The following is an 18,863-nucleotide window of genomic DNA, read 5'->3' as shown; positions in this document are numbered from 1 at the left end:
GCGCCGGTCGCGAGATGCGGCCCCATGCAACCCTGCGATGAGTGCTCTGCCTGCCTCCCCCTCGGCGGCGGGCCGGCTGGCCACGACGAATCCGGCTCCGACAGTGGGCGTTTCCGACGACCGCTGTGGCTGGTGCTGGAAACCCCCTTCTGCATGGAACCCGACTGACGTGTGCTCGCTGGCGACGACGGCACCAACACCACCGACACCGATGCGGGCGCGCTGCAGACGCACACGTCGGCCCAGTCGCAGCAGCTAATCTCCGTCCGCCGACATCACCCATTCATTCCATCCCGTCTCGTCAATCCTGGCCGGGGCTTGCTTGCTTGCTTGCTAGGCGCAGTGCTGTACCGGATCCAGGTCAGCTAGTCGTGGCCGTGCGCCAGCCAGCCCGCCAAGAGCAAACACGACGGCTGACATCAGACGGTGCACCACGCCATGCTGCGACTCGCCGAAACATAAGGTAGGTCATTGTAGTCGTCGCCCAACGCAGCTGAACCTGGAAATCGCGCGATGCGACTCACGACACACGCGCGCAAGTGATAGCAGACAGCCCGATGGAGGAGAATGGCAAAATTGATACGGACAGACACGCCCCCCAGAGGCCGCGCGTACTTGGCTCCCCGGATCAAACGGCACCGGCTGGCCCCAGCCTGCAAGCCCCTCCAGCAGCAAGTTACAGCACCCAGCCGCAGCCGCTGCCGCCGGCCCTGGCCTGCCAAGAGGCGCCGCGCGACGCGCCCCCTGGAGACTGCAGACGCCTGCTGGGCCTCCTCTAGGTTTCCGTCGCTAACATGGAGCGTCTGCCCGCAGGGGGCTCATCACAGGCTCGTCAATCATCATTCAGGGTGCTGTGGCCTCGGCGCGCCAGAGGACAGCACCGCGTGAGCACCAGCGGGCCGTCGGACTGTTGTGCTCTGTTTTGTTCTGTCTCCTTTTATTTGCATGGCGAACGCCCCGGCCGCGTCCTCGGCGCTGTTGGCTTGGCGTCCGTGTCCAGCAGCAGCACTGTCGTCGTATGCGCTCCGTACGATACGTGTTCCATCACTGCGCTCCGTAGCAACATACTAGTAGCGCTCGGCAAGTGGGCGGACGTTGCGCTGTATGTGTCTGCGACTTGTCGTGTCGTGTCGTGCCGGGTCGGGTTTTCACCTTGGCTGCCTTTTGGAGGCGCCGAGTCGCTGTGGAAACCCACCACTTGGGGGAAGAAGGCACGCGACGCGAGCAGACGGCAGGCACCTCAAACAAACCAGCACAAATTCGCAATGTTATAATCACAGTACCCCAGTGATCGCCCGCTGCGAACGTGCACTGCATCCAAAAATAACACATCTATCAAACGTTGGAAATGACAAAAAAGATGACAAAAAGGAAGAAAAAAAGAATCAAGATCAGATGATCTCTCCCGCCGGGAATTGAACCCGGGTCTCAAGCGTGACAAGCTTGCATACTGACCACTATACTACGGAAGACTCGAACAGCTGTTTTCAGCCGTCGTAGTGGGTGTTGTGATTGGAGCTGCCTTATTGCCGTATATATGCCCCACAAGGCGCGTTTCGCACCAAGACGCACGACATCGCGTTTTGTCGGCCAACGCAGTAAGCTACCCTGCACTCTTCATCAACGAGATAAATGAAGGCATCACGTCCCCAACGGCGGAAGTCTGTGTCTAGGTCTGATCTCCCGATTGATCTCGCTATTGCTGTTATATCTATATTGTCCCAGTAGTGTTTAGTTTCCGTGTGGCCAGAAACGAATCGTCTCTTGGACCTGCTGCACATTGAGTGCCCGACGGATGTATCATGTACACAATCTGTGGCAATGGACAGGGACAGCTGAGATTGGCCGTGCAGATGGCCCGCGTGACCTGCGGCTGCAATATGCATATCGTCTCGCAGGACTCCAGGCAGAAACTCATGAGCACCCCGCTCTGACAATACACAACCACTGCGACGATGCCTGGGCGAGAACCACTGGATGCGGACACCGTGCACGAGCTGTTGCAGCCCGAAACAGACGGCGGTGATCCAGCGGATTGGGAAGAGGATGTGCGTTCGTGGTTGACGCCCGATCAACAGCCACCGACCGACCTACCTTTGCTTCGCCTATGGGACGAGAAGTCCGGGAGCCAGCCGGACAAGAGTGGCCGCATGCTAGCAAGGGCCCCTCGGCAACGACTCTGCACACTCGAGTCGCGGAGGGAGTCCCTGGAGATCCACGTCGATAACGCTAAATGGGTGGACACGCCATACATTTCCTTTACAAGCTTACCACAGGCGATCAAAGAGCTTGCAGAGGACCGGGATACGAATGGGATAAATCGAGGCCCCCATACGCTCGTCGCCATAAATCCTGGCGTTCGCGAGGCAAAACGACTACCTGTTCTGGATGTCGGGGCTGAAATGGAGCACTACGGAATCGAGAATCCATATGGTCATTCAAACGACGACTTCTATGAAAACCACTACGTTTGCTTATGGGAAGTCACGCCGGAAGAGATTGTTGGCAAGTGGAAATGGGACGAGCTCATGAAGAACAACGAGAAAGACTGGTACGACAAGATCGTCTTGCCTGCGTTTCAACAACATGACGACGCCTTCCCGTATCATCTCTACCCTAGCTTCTTCTTAAACGAAGCTGCGAGTTTTCCGTGTGAGTCTTCCCTGCTGGACGTGTTGGTCTAGTTGCAAGGCTGATGGTGTCGAAGTTGGCCCAGACGAGTCCGCGTATTACTCCGACGCCGCCTCATCCAGCGACGGCTACGTCTGACTCCCTCATGGAGGATATGAGACGTCGGGATGGGGGGAACCAACACAGCCGACGACGTTGCTTGAACTATCGCGGGAGCTTGGGGGGACGAGTTGATGGGCATACACAAGCCGAGGTTGTCTTGCACCTGTATTTGTCCTTTTTTTTTTGGAGTAGACAGTAATAAAAACATCACGCCCGTCACCATCAGCTGCACCCGTGTATTGCGCTCGACCCACATCACCGGTAGCTTCACTTTCCCTCCTCAGCTCCCAACTCCCGCAGTCCCATCCTCACGCCGTCCGGCCACATCCTCACGCTCCCATCCCTCCCAAAGATCCTCACCTCCTCCGGCCCGACGCTCTCCGCCCACCCGCCCGCCTCCCGCTCATCCACATCCACATCCACCACCAGCCCTCCCCTCTCCGGGATCCCCAGCACCGTCACGCCCCGCTCCCGCGCCCACGACCCGCAGTGCCGCTCCCACCGCGCCCCCCCGTCGTAATGCGGAAACACCACGCACCCGCCCAGCGCGTCCAGCGCGTCCAGCAAATCGCGTCCCATCCCCTCGCGGTTCTCGTCCAGCCCTTCCTCCGCCGGGCCTTCCACCACGCCCACGTCCCGGCCCATGATGACCGCGCCCGCGCTCCCGCCGTAGACGACCCCCCCGCGCGATAGAAACGCCCTCACCCGTGGGAGGAGGTCGTGTTGGCGCAGGTGCGCGAGGAGGGTGAACGTGTTGCCCCCGGGGATGACCAGCGCGTCTGCCGTCGCGAGCCCGTGGTCCGGCCCTAGGGCCTCCGTGCCGAGCGTCACAGCGTCCGGTGAGGACCCTCGGGCCGTCAACGCGGTCTGTACCCACGACAGGGTGCCCGCCCATCGGTGCGCCGGCTGGGCTTGTGGCCAGACGACGATGCGCTGGCCCGGGTGGAACGCAGCGTCCCACACGCGCGACTCGTCGTGCTCGGAACCGCCTCCGCCGAGATAAATCATGCTTGCTTGCTTGTTTGCTTGCTTGCTGACCAAGGTCGCCGGCCAAGGCTTGTTTCACGTTGACGATGGGGCGTTGTCAATGCACAGACTCGTTATGCATTCGGTTCGCGCGGTTCAAGTTCGCAAATTGACTCAGACAGCGGCAGATCGTCAGCCCGCTAACCATTTTCCATGCGGCTCAAACTCGCAGCCAGTCATTGCGCGCCGGGCAGGATGCTTTGCCGGGTATCGACGTAGTAGCATGATAATCCGTCCGTATACATAATATAACACGGTGCTCTTGCACGGTCCGTAATGTCGTCACGCAGCGCCCCCTCTCGCCTCGCGGCTGCTATCGCGCAAACACCTTGACCACGCCGTCGCCTCCGCCGCTCACCACCCACTTGCCGTCCTGGCTCCAGACGCAAGAGCACACTCCTTCGCCCCGCATCACCCGGTGGCTCGTCATCTCCTGCGTGCATGACCGCTTCTCCAGGCTCCAGAACCGCAGCGACGCGTCGTGTCCGGCGCTCACCAGCTCTCGCCCGTCGGGGCTCAGCGACAGGCTCGAGATGGCGTCGGGATGCGCCAGCATGTTGTACGTACATTGCCCTGATGGCCTGCGTTAGTGGTGCTCAGATAAGGAAAGCCTCGCGCTCGTTCCACGTACCGCTGTTGGCGTCGAAGAACCGGATAAAACGGTCTTCGTGCCCAGAGATGATTGTCCCCTCCACGCCCGACCCCGCCATCGACCGTCCGCCCGTCGGCCCCCCGGCCCCGGCCTCGTCCTCGCCGCCAATGGTGTTGGGATGGTGTGGGCTTCCTTGATCCAGCCCGATCGTCGTCGCAACGACCGCGTTGACGCCCGTCTTCATCGACCCGTCCGACGTCTCCATGCTGTCCATCTGGCCCACCTGCTCACCGCTCCTCGTGTCGTAGACGACGACGGCGGCATCGGCGTATGCGACCACAAACGTCTCGCCAGAGCTGCCGAGTGGCGTGATGCACGTGGGGCTAGCCTGAGAGCCATCCGACCTCGAGATGACATGCACCAGCGTGTGGTGGAAGGGCGAGTTGGACGACACCGTCGGCTGGGGAGAATTGGAGAAGCCGCTGCCGGAACTCATCGAGTTGCCGCGGACGCGCCCGCCGCGCCCAGACATGCTCCGGTTCGACCCAGGCTGCGGAGAGCTGAGCTGCGGAGGGGCGCTGACGGACCAGAGCCGCACCGTCCCGTCTGCCGCCCCGGAAACGAGGAGTATCCGGTCCGCGCTGCCGTAGTGGCTGGAGTTGCCAAAGACGTTGCCCAAGGTTGTAGGCAGGACACAGAGCGCCCAAACAGCGTCGGTGTGGCCCTCTAGCGTCGCCTTGGGGTCCACACGCCCGCGTTCCCAGACTCGGATCGTCGCGTCCTGGCCTCCGGAGAATATCCATCCATCGCCTTGCGCGCGGCCGCCGGTAGAAAAGTTGGGAGACGGTGACCACGACGTCAACGACAAGACGGAGCCGGTATGCCCGCGGTGTGTGAAATTGGCAATGACGTCGAGGTCCGATGCGGCATTGAGTGACCCGGCGTGGCTGTCGAGGCGCGGGATGTGGAAGCGCTTGATCATGCCGTCGTCGCCGGCCGTGCAAATCTCAGGCTCTCCCGGGCTGCCGCCGCCCGAGAAGATCACCGTCCGCACGGTATCGAGATGGCCGCGCAGTCCGAACCGCAGCTTGAACGTGCTGCCGTCGGCCTTTTGACTGGCGTTTAGGGCCAGCTCATGCTCGCCACTCCGTCTCCTAGACATTGAGCTCTTTCTTCGATGACCGCTGGGGACTCGGTTCGGCGATTTGGGCAGGTATTCGGCGTTCGGGAACGCGTCCGTGTCGGGTCGGTTTGTCGACGAAGGCGCAGACGATTGCTGCTGGGCTGTGCCCGGCTCGGGGAATGCACCTTCGGGGAATTCCCAACCATCGGGCTCAGGGGCAGCAGGAGGCTTTTCTCTCAGCTCGGCAGAATCGTCAACGCCGCCGAGCGCTTCAGCAGCGTGATTTGGTCCCGGCATGTTCTCGTCAATGGAGCGCGTCGTCACAGAAACCGGGCCTTGCCATTCATTAGAGCTAGAGAACATGGCGGCCTGTTGTTCGTTGGCGGCTCGCATCATCGGCTGAGGCTGCATGTCGGGCTTGGCATAACCCTGAGACTGTTGCTGCATCTGCGATAGGGCGTTGGGGACCTGGTGCGCGCGCGCGTTCATCGCGTTCATGTCTTGACCGTGGCTTGGAGCCGGCCGCTGGAGCTGAAATTGCCGCTCCATCGGTTGCGGGCCGGGCATGCCAAACCCTTCGGCTTCTCGGAGGTCCTCGATCATCGGCAGCGGCGGCGACTCGCGGGGCGGCTGGGGGTTCGCGGGAGTGACCATGAGGTACATGAACTCCGCCTGACATTGGTCGAGATAAGTCTTGAGGTCGTTTCGTTGCGTGTCGTCGTCGGATCTGGGGACCTGGACGTCCTCGTCGGCTCCAGGCACCGAATGCTTGTCCAAGGATGCTAGGGAAGCGTCAGCACCATTGCGTGAGTGAGAACGTGGGTTGCGGTACATCTAAGCTTCTCCTGGATCTTAGCGGCGCGTTCGCTCGTCGCATCGTCGTTCTTGACGGGCGTGCCCTTGATCTGCGCGGCCTGCTCCTTGACCTTGCGCTCGAGGATGGACACGTATTTCTTGAGCGCCTTTTGCGTGGCATCGGCGCGGCGAGCCTGGCCTTCGAGGCTGGCGATGCGGCCCTTCATTTCCTGCTTCTCAATCTCCCAGGCATTGCGATCGCGCTCGTGACGGTGCCATTCGGTCTGTAGAAACCGCATGACGCCCTGGAGCGTGTACTCGGTGGCCTGGGGCTGGTTGGCACCGTTGGGGTGCATTCCCATGCCCATCTCCATCCCGATCATGCCGTTTCCAACATTGGGGCCCATCGTGGCGCGCCTCCTCGGTCACGGGGCCGAGCTCATGGAGAGGCCAGCCGTCGGGGACTGGGAGGCGAAGGGCCAGGGGTGCTTGGAGCCGAGCAGCTCTCCAGGCGGGCGACAGAGGCCGCGGCAAGTGTCTCGAGCGTGTCGACGGGGCGGGTGCGGACAAGCTGGCTGCGCGCGTGATGCCCGAGGTCCGCGGGTGGTAGGATCGCGGGATCGCGGATGGCGTCTGTCCGACTCGAAGGTGGTGATGGACGGACGGCCTCAACAGATGGATGGATGGAGCTCCAACAGCAGGTTGTGTCCCCGTGCCTGGCTCTGCTGGGCTGGTGTCCACTCACTGATTGTGCTGTGCTGTGCCGTGCTGTGATGGGGCTGCTAGAGCACGCGTGGCCAATCAACGCGCGCGACGTTTCGTGAGGCCATCAGGCATCAACCCTCCCGAGCCCCTGGAGCTATCACCGCGAGAGGGGCCTAGCAGGGGCCTCACAGCGCCTGAGGCGGCTTCACCCATCTCCCGTTACCACACGTCAGGCCAACTGGTGCAAGGCCACGGGCGGCTCGAAGAGGTGGACATTCAATAGCTAAGGACAGCCGGATGGCACGGCAAGTTTCCGCGCTGGAAGAGGCACAACTGCAACAGAACAAAGATGGCGCCTGGAACAGCGATGTGGCTGTACGGAGTGCCATGTATTACAACCACCTGGAAGGCCGTCGTGGAGCGAGACGCGCTGAAGCTGTCCCTGGCACGGCTACCTTGAGCTGCACTGGACGCACCCAGGGCCTCATTCACTGTAGCCGTGGACCCCCTCGATCACACGCGATCCTTGCCCCAGGGCCTTCGAACATCAGAAACGTGAAAAGCCCAATTGCCCAGAGCACTGCATAACCCCTACAGCATTTCAATTGACTTGCATGCGCCGTTCGGGCGTATAAAGACTCCCGTTCGAGTCGGTGCTGACTGGGCTAGACCCGCCCCCGACACGCGAGGCTCCCGCCAGTGAACGCCTGCCTAGGTACTCACTCGGCAGGCACCGAGCTCCAAAGCATCCCCACCATCGTCATCACAGCTGCGACAGCTCCGCCGAGCACCACCCGAGCAGCTGACCTTCATCACCAAGCGAGCAACGCCGCTTCGATGCGGCAAGATGGCCATCTCGGTACGTTGTCCTCGCATACGTCCTTCTGCCCATTTGACTTACCCAGCGACAGTGGAAGTCGTTCGACTTCTTCGACGTCGCTCCTGTCTCCTTCGCCGATGACGACGCCCGTCAGCTCTTCGACAGCAACGAGATATCTAGCGTCTGCGCGGGCTCCGACAGCCTGTTCGTGGGATCCAACGATGGCTCTGTCAGCATCATCGGCAAGAGCTGGAAGGTGGTGCGCCGCTTTCAGGCGCACGAGTCGGGAAGGGTCACCCACATGCGCCAGGTCGAGGGCACCAGTGTCCTGGTGACGGTCGCGGTAAGCTCGCGCACTCGAAGGCTGCGGTGAATTCGGCTATACTGACTCTGAAAAGGAGGACCTCAGTAGCGAACCTGTGCTGAAGGCGTGGGCTCTGGACAAGCTCGTCAAGAAGACCAACATGCCCACCTGCCTCAGCACCCTCACCATCAACAACGGACGCCGACAGTTCCCGGTAGGCGGCAGCGATACCGTAGACGCCTCTGTACGTGCGCTGACAAGACGGTAGATATCAGCCTTTGCCGCATCCCACGACCTTTCGCAGATCGCCGTCGGCTTCGGGAACGGCGCCGTCACCGTCCTGCGCGGCGACCTCATCCACGATCTCGGAACAAAGCAGCGCATAGTGTTCGAGTCCGAAGAGCCCGTGACGGGTGTGCAGCTCGCGACAGACGAGAAACTCACCACGCTCTTCGTCTCCACCACGTCAAGAATCATTAAGCTGGGCCTTTCGCGCAGGGGTCAAGGGCTCCCGCCAAAGACTGTCGAAGATTCAGGATGCGCTGTCGGATGCATGACCCTCGACCCAAATACCGGCGACGTCGTTGTGGCCCGGGAGGACGCAATATACACATACTCGCTGGACGGACGCGGCCCACCCAAGGCCTATGAGTCGCCCAAGAGCATGATATCTATCTACCAGAACTACATTGCGCTGGCGTGTCCGTCGTCGGGCGCCAATGGGAGGGATCCGGAAGCCATGAGGCGGCGCTTTGGTGGTGGAGCCACGGAAGCACTCTTCAACGCGTCGTCCTTTGTCATCCTGGAGCCAGACCTGCGTGTCATTTCACACACAGAAACCCTGATATCGCCTGTCCGCTTCATTTTCGAAGTTTGGGGCGACCTGTTTACCGTCAGTGTAGAGGGCAAGGTAAGTTGGCCAAGTCAGTTCCATGAGTGCGTGAGCTGATAAATCAGGTCCACCGCTATCACGAAAAGGCTTTGCAGCAGAGGTTGGAGATGCTGTACCAGAGAAATATGTTCCCGCTTGCGATCGAGCTGGCCCAGAACTCGGGCTTGGACAATCAGCAGCAGAGCCTCATCTACCGGAAGTTCGGCGATCACCTATACCAGAAAGCCGATTACGACGGGGCCATGGTCCAGTACATCCGTGCCATCGACACTACGGAGCCGTCGCAAGTTATTCGCAAAGTACGTTACGCCCGGCGCCATATGCCGGCTCTGCTGACAAAATAGTTTCTCGATACGCAACGGATACACAACCTCATTCAGTATCTGGAGCAGCTTCACGAGCATAGGAAGGCAACGGCCGATCACACAACACTGCTCCTCAACTGCTATGCCAAACTCAAGGACATTGACAAATTGGAAAAGTTCATCAAGTCACCAGGCGACCTCAAGTTTGACCTGGACACGGCCATCGCCATGTGCCGTCAAGGAGGCTACTACGAGCAGGCAGCATACCTTGCCAAGCGACATGGTGAGACGGAGCTGGTGGTTGACATTCTAATCGAAGACTCCAAGAGCTACGATGAGGCACTCGACTACATCTGGCGACAGGACCCCGAAGTTGTGAGTGCTTGAGCTGTGATTGCCAGGTACCATTGCTGACTCCCGCAGGCCTATCCTTGCCTCCAGAAATACGCCCGCGTGCTCATCGAGCACTGTCCCAAGGACGCGACCAGGGTGTTTGTGGACTACTATACGGGCAAGTATAGACCGAAACGAACAGTGCCCGTTATCCCGCAGGACGGCGAGACGCCAATCTCGACTGGCGGCTTTGCTGCCGGCGCAGCGAGCGCCGTGCAAAACCTATCCAACCTCCTCCCTCTGCCCTACATGAACACATCTTCTATAGCGAGCCCTGGAACGCCAGGAACAGGGAGAAATGCGATTCCCGACGCGATGGAGTCGCTGAATGAGGACGACTATCCGCCGCCAAAGTACAAGCCACCCCCGCCGCGGACGGCATTTTCATCCTTCATCGATCACCCTGATGAGTTCATCGTCTTTCTAGAAGCGTGTCTGGAGGAACAAGATCTCACAACGTCCGACAGGACAGAGCTCTACACCACACTGTTCGAGATGTACTTGTACAAGTCAACCGAGAAGAAGGGACAGCAGCACAGAGAGGAATGGGAGGCCAAGGCGAAGAAGCTGATCGAAGGAGAGCATGTGCCTATGGAGAGCTCGAACGTTCTGCTACTATCGCACTTGTCTGACTTTCGCGACGGCACAGTCTTGGTCAAGGAGCAGGCTGGCCTGTTGTTCGACATCTTCCGGTCATACACATCAGCCAAGGATACGAGGGGTGCGTTGAAGGCACTGAAGAAGTACGGGCCCGAGGAACCGCAATTGTACCCGGCGGCTCTGGCGTATCTCACGTCCGATTCTCGGGTGCTGGAAGAGGCTGGGTCGGACGAGCTGGAGGCCATCCTATCCAAGATTGACAAGGACGGGCTCATGGCGCCGCTACAGGTCATCCAAACCCTCGTGGGGCAATCATCTGGAGGAGGCGTGGCAACTATGGGCATGGTCAAGCCATACCTGAATGAGACAATCTCGAGGGAGCGGAGGGAGATTACGCAAAACAAACACCGCATTGATACCCTGCGGACTGACACGGAGAAGCGGCGGACCGAGCTGGCGGACCTGGGCACCAAGCCGGCCGTTTTCCAAGCCACGCGGTGCGCGGACTGTGGGCAAGGACTCGACCTCCCGGCGGTGCATTTCCTGTGCAAGCATAGCTTTCACCAGAGGTGTCTCCGCGGAGGGGCGAGCGAAGGCGACGACGTTGAATGCCCCCAGTGCGCGGGCGGAAACGAGGTCATCCGCAAGATGCGGGAGCAACAGAAGGAAAGCGCAGAGAAGCACGACCTGTTCAAAGGAATTTTGGAGGACAGCGAGGATAGGTTTGCGACGATTGCCGACTGGTTCTCTCGAGGAGTCATGGACGGGCACAATGGGGAGGCGTAGATGGCTCATGTAGCGCCGAGACTGGCTTGCTGCCTTGTACAATGATGTCGTGATGGCCATGAGTACCTAGACCAGTCGGCATTGGAATTATCATTTTTGCGCTTGAATCGTGGAGTATGAGTGTGATGCGGGCGTGGATTATACGCGATCCTCTTCCTGCCGGCGATGCCCCACGCTCGCTATCCATGTTCGGATGTCTGGATCTGGACATTGCAACGTCATCCTCAAACCACCCTCATCCATCAAGTCATCAAAGACAATGAGCCAAGCGCCGCCACCGCCTAGCATGAGGCCAAACCCGGGGCAGCTCGTCGACTTCTTCGCCCGGTCGCTCACGGCGTTCCAATCGTCGCGGGATCCGCTGCGAGTGCTGTGCACCCTGCCATACAGCTCCGCGTCCGCCACAAGCACCAGCGCCGCCAGCAGTCCCAGCGTCGTCGACGCAGAGCCAGCGCCGCGGCGGGCGAGCGGCCCGGTTCGCAGGCTGATCGTGCTGGACTCGAGCTTCAACCCGCCCACGAGGGCTCACGCACAAATGGTGCGGTCCGCGGTGCGGGACGCCAAGGGCGGGGAGGCGCGGGCGAGTGGCGCGACGCGGGTGATGCTCCTGCTGGCGGTGAACAACGCGGACAAGGCGCCCAAGCCGGCGTCGTTTCCGGTGCGGTTGTGTATGATGGAGGGGTTTGCGCGGGAGCTGCTGGGCGACGAGGCCGGGCGAGAGGCATCAACGGTGCTGGGCGCCCGAGGGGCGCATGCCAGCGAGGACGGAGCCGGACTCAAAGTGGACCTGGCGGTGACGACGATGCCGTATTTTCACGACAAGGCGCGGGCCATCCACGCCAGTGGGTTCTACGGAGGGGCGCACGACGCTCCTGAGCAAGTCTTCCTGGCGGGCTATGACACGCTGATACGGATATTCAACCCCAAGTACTACGGGGGTGGCGAGGCTGCTGGGACAGCGGCGGCGGACAGGCACAACAAGGAAGAGACGGCGATGCAGGCAGCGCTGGACCCATTCTTCGCCACGGCCCGGCTGCGAGTTTCGACGCGGCCGGACGACGAGTGGGGAGGGCTGGAGGAGCAGCGCGAGTACGTGCGCGGGCTGGAGAATGGGAAGTTGGATGCCGTGGGTGGGAGGGGCGAGTGGGCGCGGAGGGTGGACGTGGTCTCGATGGACAGGGGAGACGGGATGGAGGGCGTGAGCAGCTCGAGGGCGAGGGAGGCGGTCAAGGAGCGCAACGGCCAGGAGCTGGAGAGGATGGTGGATGGGGAGGTGCGAGCGTGGATAGAGAGGGAGAAGCTGTATCTGGAGTAAGATCAGGTCGGCAAGGATGTTCATGATGGACGTATGTGGTGGTGATGGCTTGGAGGCGTGTGCCGGCGTTGAGTCTCGCAGCCAAAGCGCATGCTTTCTATAGCACGATAACACGAGCAATAGCGCCATCTTTCACGCAGACTCGTCAGCATTCAGACCGAAGAAAACCTATGACATGGTCGAGGCCAATTTTTTGGCGTGGGCAACGCTTCACGTCGCGCGAAGCAGGCGGGTCGTTGCTCTTCCAAGGCGCCCAGAGCATCCACGTTCCCCATCACGCATTGCGTCGCTGGGGCGCGCCCATCACGGCTGAAAACTCGTCGGTGAAGAGATTTCTCACCGCTCGACCCTGATGCCTGCAAAGCGGCGGACAGGAAATGAAGCTGCATCCACAATTGCTCGTGCCGAGTTTGCTTCTCACGGTGAACCATCCATTCATCCTGTTCCGCGAGCCTCAACTCGAGGAGCTATGGCCAGGCGTCTCCACTGACAGGCCCCTGTGCCGCGGCGCTCACAGTGGAGCGCTGCAGGCGGATTGGCTCTCTGCTGGGCATCGTGGAAGCCACGGCAGGCCCGTCCAGGGTCCTCCCGTCAGTGATCCCTGGCGCGCGCGCGGCAGAGATTTTCTGCCACCCAAAAACTTTTAGGCGGTGAGGGCAGGCGCTGCCCCACAACAGGTAGTATAAAACTCGAGCTCGTCCGCCGCTCTTTCGGTTTCCTTTTCTTCTTTTTTCTTCATGTCGACAATACTTCAGTATGTGCCCCCCATACTACTACAGCGCCTGCGCTGCATCACTCGAGCGTCCAGTTGCTAACAACCGCCTGCAGGAGAATCATTTCTATAGTATTCGACCTTCTCTTGGTTCCCTACAAGAGCCACAGAATCCACCCTGGTTGATGAGTGCATATCCCCGACGCCCTAGAGTGAATACTCTTCTGGTCCTCTCGCTCTGTCCGCAAGGATGGCGGTGGTCTGCCTTGTGCGGCCGCTGTATAGAGAGATGGGGTCCCGACCTTTTGTTGTCGGCCCGCTTCTTCTTGATGATCTCGTCCCCGTCTGCGGTCTGCCTTCGGGCGCGCGGGCGGGGTGGGTGTCGGTGGACGTCTGACAGGCGTACCTTTTTTCTCTTTTCATTGCGGCCTGGGCTTGCTCAGGCGTGAAGAAGAGGGTTGCTTTGCACGAGCTACATGGCTCGTCGTGTTGTGAAGACTGCTCTCATTAGCGTTCGCTTGATGCAGCCGTAAATTTTCTTCCGTAGCGTTAACCTGTGCCCCGACACGTGGCTTGGAGCATCGCCAAAGGCACTGGGTGCTCGTCCTCGTTCGTCTCCTCGCTGCTTGCGCTCACAGGCCGCTTCTCACCGTTAAAAACTCCTCTGCCCACACTGCGTGCCTTGCAGGAGTGGGCAGGATTGCCTGCAAGGGTCATCCAGCCGCAGGACCGTTTCCTCCGCTCCATCTGCACAGTCGGCATGGAGATCGGTACCTGCGTTTCTCGGCCCTGCCTGCTCGAGCCTCTTCGATCCGCCTCTCATGTCTGTGTCTACCCCTGACAATCCCGAGACGAGCTACCTTCGGTACGCGGCGGCACTCTGGTTTCGTGCCTGCCTCGACAACTGCGAGCGAGCGAGGAAGGAAGGAGCGACCTGAAGGAGAGACCATGGGCTCCCGCCCGTCTCTCCGCTTCATAAAATCTACAACCAGCCGCCCACCAGAGTGTCTACTTCCGTGCGCCGTGTCTCGCACGGCACCTGTCGAACATCGGTCGTTGTCGACCCTTTGACCGTCCAACCCTCCATCCCGTCCCGCTACGCACCCTCGGCACGACATCTCCACGTCCAATCTCCCCACACACATCGGCGAATTCGGGAATCTCGAGCAGCTTGCGTGATTGCGTCCGCACGGTGGAACTCGCCCATCGTCCATTCATGTGAAATGGGGTCCCTGACGTCTGCGCGAGTGCAGATCAGCGGGTGCCGGTGCCACGCATCGACTGTGGGCGGTCGACCATTGGCAACGGCGGTCGTTTTCCGCACCCACGGGCCAAGGCGTGCGGATGGGCGACGCTTGACACTGACCCTTTGACATTGACACCGGCAAGACGGGTCAAAGCGTGAGTGACAAGACGGACGGCCGAGGCCGTTTGACGATGCAACCAGCCAAGCCGCGACCCGTCCCGTCCTGGCAAAGACAAGACTCCCGACAGCACCTGTCCATCTTAGGCCGCTGGCCGCGTCAGGGACTGGCACTGTAACGCCGCCATGTCGCCAGTGAATAGGTCTGTCAACCAGGGACGTCAGTGGAAGCGCTTGCGCCGCGGGTCTCGCTCGTCAGCTGTGGCGTACGTACTCGTAGACGCATCTACGCCACGGGCGACGTCGGAGATGGCGACATGCACGACCGACTGACTGACCCGACTATCCGGGTGCTAGAGCGACGATGGCCTTTTGCTCCCCGCCCCAGGAACACAGGAGACTGGCGATCGCCGGGGAATATCTGCGCTCGGCCGATGTGTTATCGGGGCGGCACTCCAGCATCTCTTTCAGGCAGAATTGTCGCCACCAAACGGGCGTGCAGAGTCCACAGCAATCGCCCGGTTGGTCTACTGCGTCCCGACTTGCCGGTGCTCTTCCAGTCCGGGACCCTTAGCCGGTGACCTGATCTGCAAAACCATCCTGGCTAAAAGGCGAGATCGTCACCGTCACCGTTTCTAGGGTATTACTGAGATCCATCGACATCACCGGAGGGGTCTGTCTACACAACTGTGGTCACCGGATGATCGAAAGACACGATGTGGTTTCCAGTTGTCCCAAGAATCCCCGCGCAATGGCCTCTTGGACATGTGCGCGAGAGCGAGATCTTCACCGGAACTAGCAGGGGTCGCGGACGGCTGGACCATAACAAACGACACTTTGTCGTCATCATCGGAGGCAGAACAATTCCCTAGAGAGGGAGGTGTCTGTGGGAACTGAGTCAGGCAAGTCAAAACATCATCAACGTTTGTCCAGGGTTCATTTTCTACCAGACCGAACATGAAGCCCGCGCCACGTGCAAACAAGGCAAGCGGGAAGACGGGGTTCTATTCTTGACAACGAAACGCCGGAACTTTGCTCTCCCGCCCGCCAGCTTCCCCAACGAGCAGCTGTGGCCAAGGTGTTCAATGTTACCTTGCGGCTGTCGGCCGCCTCACCCGACACGAACAGCCTTTCCCGGTGCGCAAGGCGCAAAGAGGAGCACACCAAGTGCTCTTACGGCACAGCGCTCACTTCCGTGTGGCCGCCACCGGTCTGCCGATGGGGTTTCTAAACAGCCTGGGAAGCATCTGAGATCAGCTACCAGCCCGCTCTGGGTTTGGCTGAGGCGGCTCCGGTGCTTGTCCGCGTCCCCACAAAGCGCAAGCCACGGCCTCATCCATGTTTTGCTTGACACCGTCAAGCTGGGCGGACTGAGACACGCTCGACAACCACGCATCCGGGGGACCGATGGCCTGGCTGCATTCCTCCGGTGGTCGTCCTTTCTGGCCCCCTGTAATTACCTGCCTGCCCCGTGCGTTCGGTCTACAATTCATGCTGCTCGTTGATGTGCTTATGACGGGGCCCGCTTTGATGTTTCCCGGGTGGTCCATCTCGAAGCCGCAAGAGCCGGTTCCCCTCAGAAAGGCCCATCAAACCTCGTAGTCGCCGCGGCTGAGACGCTTGATGTGGGGGAGCTCCACGGATGTCGCCATGTAACTGCTTGTAGTGACGGGTGCGTAGTAGCTGCGCGGGAACGCTCGTGGCTGGCCTGGGCGTTGGGAATTGCGAATTACGACGCGCGCGAGGAGCTTCTGCATCGGGCAGCTTGAAGGGTGAGCCGGACGGTTCGGAGCCAAAACGGACATTGCTTGCTCTCACGCCCTGATACGAGGGACGGCACGGGAAGCTCAACCGCGTGCTCTACATTGTATTGAAGCTCTTTCACCTTCACACCGTCCCCTTCCCTCCTGATCGACCACCACCTGCCCCGTCCCGGCAGTCTTCCGCTCCGTTCGCCATCGCCGTCATCGCCCAATCGCCCCCCTCCCTGGTCGCCGAGCGCGAGCCACGCCCACGGATAAGGGGACCAGGTCCCTCCCCTCCCCAGCGGCAGTTCGGCCGACCCGACGACTTGGGAGCGCGCGAGAGCCTCGGGGCCCCATCAATCAGCCTTATACCGACCAAGTACTGACTAGCAGGCGCCTCATTTGATCGACTGGCAGTGGTGTGCGTTTGTGCGTTCGTCCGACAGCGGCAGCGCGGGCTGGCATGTGGAGGAGGCGGAGGAGTTGTTCGTCTCTGTTAGTACTAAACTGGAGCACCTCCCCGCCATCGGTATCCTGCGAGGGAACTGGCAGGAAGAGAGAGAGGCAGGCAATGGAGGCAGGCTGCCTTTGAAACAATCCCGGCAAATACTCGACGACGCTGAACTGTGGCTCGCGTAAACCTCGTCGCCCTCACTAGGTGATACGAGCTGCGAACCAGTTTGGGACGGACACGAACTACACGAATTCAACGACACCGTCAACCCGGTCTGCGCACACGCCGAACAACATCTAGACGCCCGCGAGGCGCCAGTAAGCCGCAGGCATGTCGGCCGCCCTCCCGCCGCCGCCGCCGGGCATCGACCTCACGCAGGACCGGCGGCCGGACATCATCGCCACCTCGGCCGTGACCCTGGCGCTGGCGATGCTCGCCGTGGCGCTGCGCATCGTGAGCCGGCGCATCAAGCGCGTGCCGCTGTGGATAGACGACTGGCTCATCATTGCATCTCTGGTGCGTTTTTCTATCCATCTAACCTCCCCTTGAACTCCAGTTGGGGAGACGAGTTGCTGATCAAGGACGATTGGACAGCCTTGCGCGTGCGCACACGTCGCTGGCATTGCTGGATACGGTAAGCCCGACACACATACAACCATGCTTGCGGCGGGTGGGAGACAAGAAAGACAGAGGGGGGGAATATGCTGACTTCTTACGTGTGTGAAAGCTGTGAGCCGGGGCTTCGGGAGGCACGTCTGGGTCAACCCGCCCGACGCGGTGCGCGCCTGGGCGATTGGCCTCTTCACCGCCGAGCTGGCCTACTTTTGCACGCTGCTGTGCGTCAAGTGGTCCATCCTCGCCTTCTACTGGCGCTCCTTCAAGATCCGGCAGTCGATCAAGGTGCCCATCTGGGCGCTGGCCATCATCACCCTGTGCTGGGGCATCGCCGTGGTGAGTTGAGTTATGCCGAATCCTGCCGACACGTGCCTAGAAGCAGCATGGCACGCACATGAGGGACAAATGGCGACTGACGAAAGCGCCGTGATAGATCCTCGTCACGCTCTTCCAGTGCGTGCCCATCCAGGCCTGGTGGCAGCGCTTCGACCCCGTCAACCCCCTCCCGCCATCCGCGTACACGTGCGGCGTCGACTCGAGAAAGTTCTTTTACGGAAACGCCATACCGACGATTGTGACTGACATATTGATGCTCGCGCTGCCGACGCCGTATATATGGCACCTGCATCTGCCGCGGGGCCAGAAGCTCGCTCTGGCGGGCATCTTTCTCGTCGGCATTTTGTATGCTTCAACCTACTCCTCGCAGGGACCACCACGTTCCTCGTCTCGCGGCTTTGCTAATCTTGTCCGCAGTGTCACCGTCGTGTCCGTCGTCCGACTCAGCTACCTCCTCCGCGGGGACCTCACCAATCCAGACATTACCTGGAACTTTGTGGACATTGGTCTCTGGTCCATCATCGAGGGCAATATTGCCATCTTCTGTGGTATGGAGCCCTTGATCCCCCACACCTGCTGCCCTTTCCGCGCAGCGTGCAACCCGCTTGCTAACGAGCCGAAGCTTGCCTCCCCTTCCTTCGCCCTGTCCTCAGCAAGCTCAGCTTTGGAATCCTGCATCTATCTTCCTACCACTCCAAAGCGCGTCAGAAGCAATACGGTGGCCAGTACGGCCAGGGCTCCACCCGCAAAACGACCACGACAAACTCCACCACCAACGGCGGCGGCGCAAGTTCCGGCAAGGATGAGGTGTTTGACGATGACGACTCGGGCGCCCTCCGCAACTGGGAAGGTGACCGTCGCTTCGGCGTGTCGTCGTCGCACGCCCGCGCATTTGCGAGCCGAGGTGGCGGCAGCAGCGGGAGTGGGAGCGGCGGTGACCTGGAAGCGGATGACCGTCCGTTCGTACGGATGTCTCCTGACGACGGGCGCAGCGCGACTACAGTCGCGGCAGAGGGGAGGAGGGCAGCGCGCGGGAACAACGGCTCGTTCACGTCGATCGAGCTCCGGGATCTGGACGGCGGGAGAACATCGCCGCTAGACGGTATCGTAGTGACCCGCGAGGTGCATATGCAGCATCAAGCTGTATGATGCAAGGCCATTTAGCGCAGAATATACGCAAGCGACTTTTGTTTTTGAATCGCGTTGCCGTGATGCGCCGTATCGTTGGCTGCCGAGGCTGGGCGAGAGG

The 18,863-nt window shown here is 60.6% G+C and overlaps 7 protein-coding genes and 1 non-coding gene across 8 annotated transcripts; 4 read left to right on the top strand and 4 right to left on the bottom strand.

Moving 5' to 3' along the window:
- Positions 1-1,400: 1,400 nt before the first annotated feature.
- PLICBS_008117 lies at positions 1,401-1,472 on the bottom strand. The gene has a single exon. It is a non-coding gene; the product is annotated as a tRNA-Asp (tRNA).
- Positions 1,473-1,955: 483 nt separating this feature from the next.
- Positions 1,956-2,684, top strand: PLICBS_008116 (uncharacterized protein; the record flags this gene model as incomplete). Its single annotated transcript, XM_018324395.2, has 1 exon — positions 1,956-2,684. The coding sequence occupies one exon, from the start codon at positions 1,956-1,958 to the stop codon at positions 2,682-2,684; it is 729 nt and encodes a 242-aa protein (XP_018177574.2).
- Positions 2,685-3,000: 316 nt separating this feature from the next.
- PLICBS_008115 (uncharacterized protein) lies at positions 3,001-3,741 on the bottom strand (the record flags this gene model as incomplete). The annotated part of the gene is made up of 1 exon (XM_065601325.1): positions 3,001-3,741. One exon carries the CDS (start codon positions 3,739-3,741, stop codon positions 3,001-3,003), a length of 741 nt encoding a protein of 246 aa, XP_065457397.1.
- A 331-nt stretch (positions 3,742-4,072) lies between these two features.
- Positions 4,073-4,315, bottom strand: PLICBS_008114 (pro11 protein; the record flags this gene model as incomplete). The annotated part of the gene is made up of 1 exon (XM_065601324.1): positions 4,073-4,315. The coding sequence occupies one exon, from the start codon at positions 4,313-4,315 to the stop codon at positions 4,073-4,075; it is 243 nt and encodes an 80-aa protein (XP_065457396.1).
- A 40-nt stretch (positions 4,316-4,355) lies between these two features.
- On the bottom strand, positions 4,356-6,676 carry PLICBS_008113 (uncharacterized protein; the record flags this gene model as incomplete). The annotated part of the gene is made up of 2 exons (XM_018324396.2): positions 4,356-6,256; positions 6,307-6,676. 2 exons carry the CDS (start codon positions 6,674-6,676, stop codon positions 4,356-4,358), a joined length of 2,271 nt encoding a protein of 756 aa, XP_018177575.2.
- A 1,145-nt stretch (positions 6,677-7,821) lies between these two features.
- Positions 7,822-11,074, top strand: PLICBS_008112 (uncharacterized protein; the record flags this gene model as incomplete). The annotated part of the gene is made up of 7 exons (XM_018324398.2): positions 7,822-7,833; positions 7,886-8,137; positions 8,193-8,312; positions 8,367-9,008; positions 9,056-9,289; positions 9,335-9,670; positions 9,719-11,074. 7 exons carry the CDS (start codon positions 7,822-7,824, stop codon positions 11,072-11,074), a joined length of 2,952 nt encoding a protein of 983 aa, XP_018177577.2.
- Positions 11,075-11,333: 259 nt separating this feature from the next.
- On the top strand, positions 11,334-12,389 carry PLICBS_008111 (uncharacterized protein; the record flags this gene model as incomplete). The annotated part of the gene is made up of 1 exon (XM_018324399.2): positions 11,334-12,389. The coding sequence occupies one exon, from the start codon at positions 11,334-11,336 to the stop codon at positions 12,387-12,389; it is 1,056 nt and encodes a 351-aa protein (XP_018177578.2).
- Positions 12,390-16,993: 4,604 nt separating this feature from the next.
- PLICBS_008110 (uncharacterized protein) lies at positions 16,994-18,763 on the top strand (the record flags this gene model as incomplete). Its single annotated transcript, XM_018324402.2, has 6 exons — positions 16,994-17,179; positions 17,258-17,297; positions 17,391-17,614; positions 17,712-17,959; positions 18,032-18,162; positions 18,237-18,763. The coding sequence occupies 6 exons, from the start codon at positions 16,994-16,996 to the stop codon at positions 18,761-18,763; spliced, it is 1,356 nt and encodes a 451-aa protein (XP_018177581.2).
- Between the last annotated feature and the right edge of the window lie 100 nt (positions 18,764-18,863).

The sequence above is a fragment of the Purpureocillium lilacinum genome, assembly GCF_023168085.1.
Source record: "Purpureocillium lilacinum CBS 284.36 DNA, scaffold_6, whole genome shotgun sequence".
In the NCBI taxonomy this organism is placed as follows: Eukaryota; Fungi; Ascomycota; class Sordariomycetes; order Hypocreales; family Ophiocordycipitaceae; genus Purpureocillium; species Purpureocillium lilacinum.
This window is presented reverse-complemented; position numbering and strand designations above follow the sequence as displayed.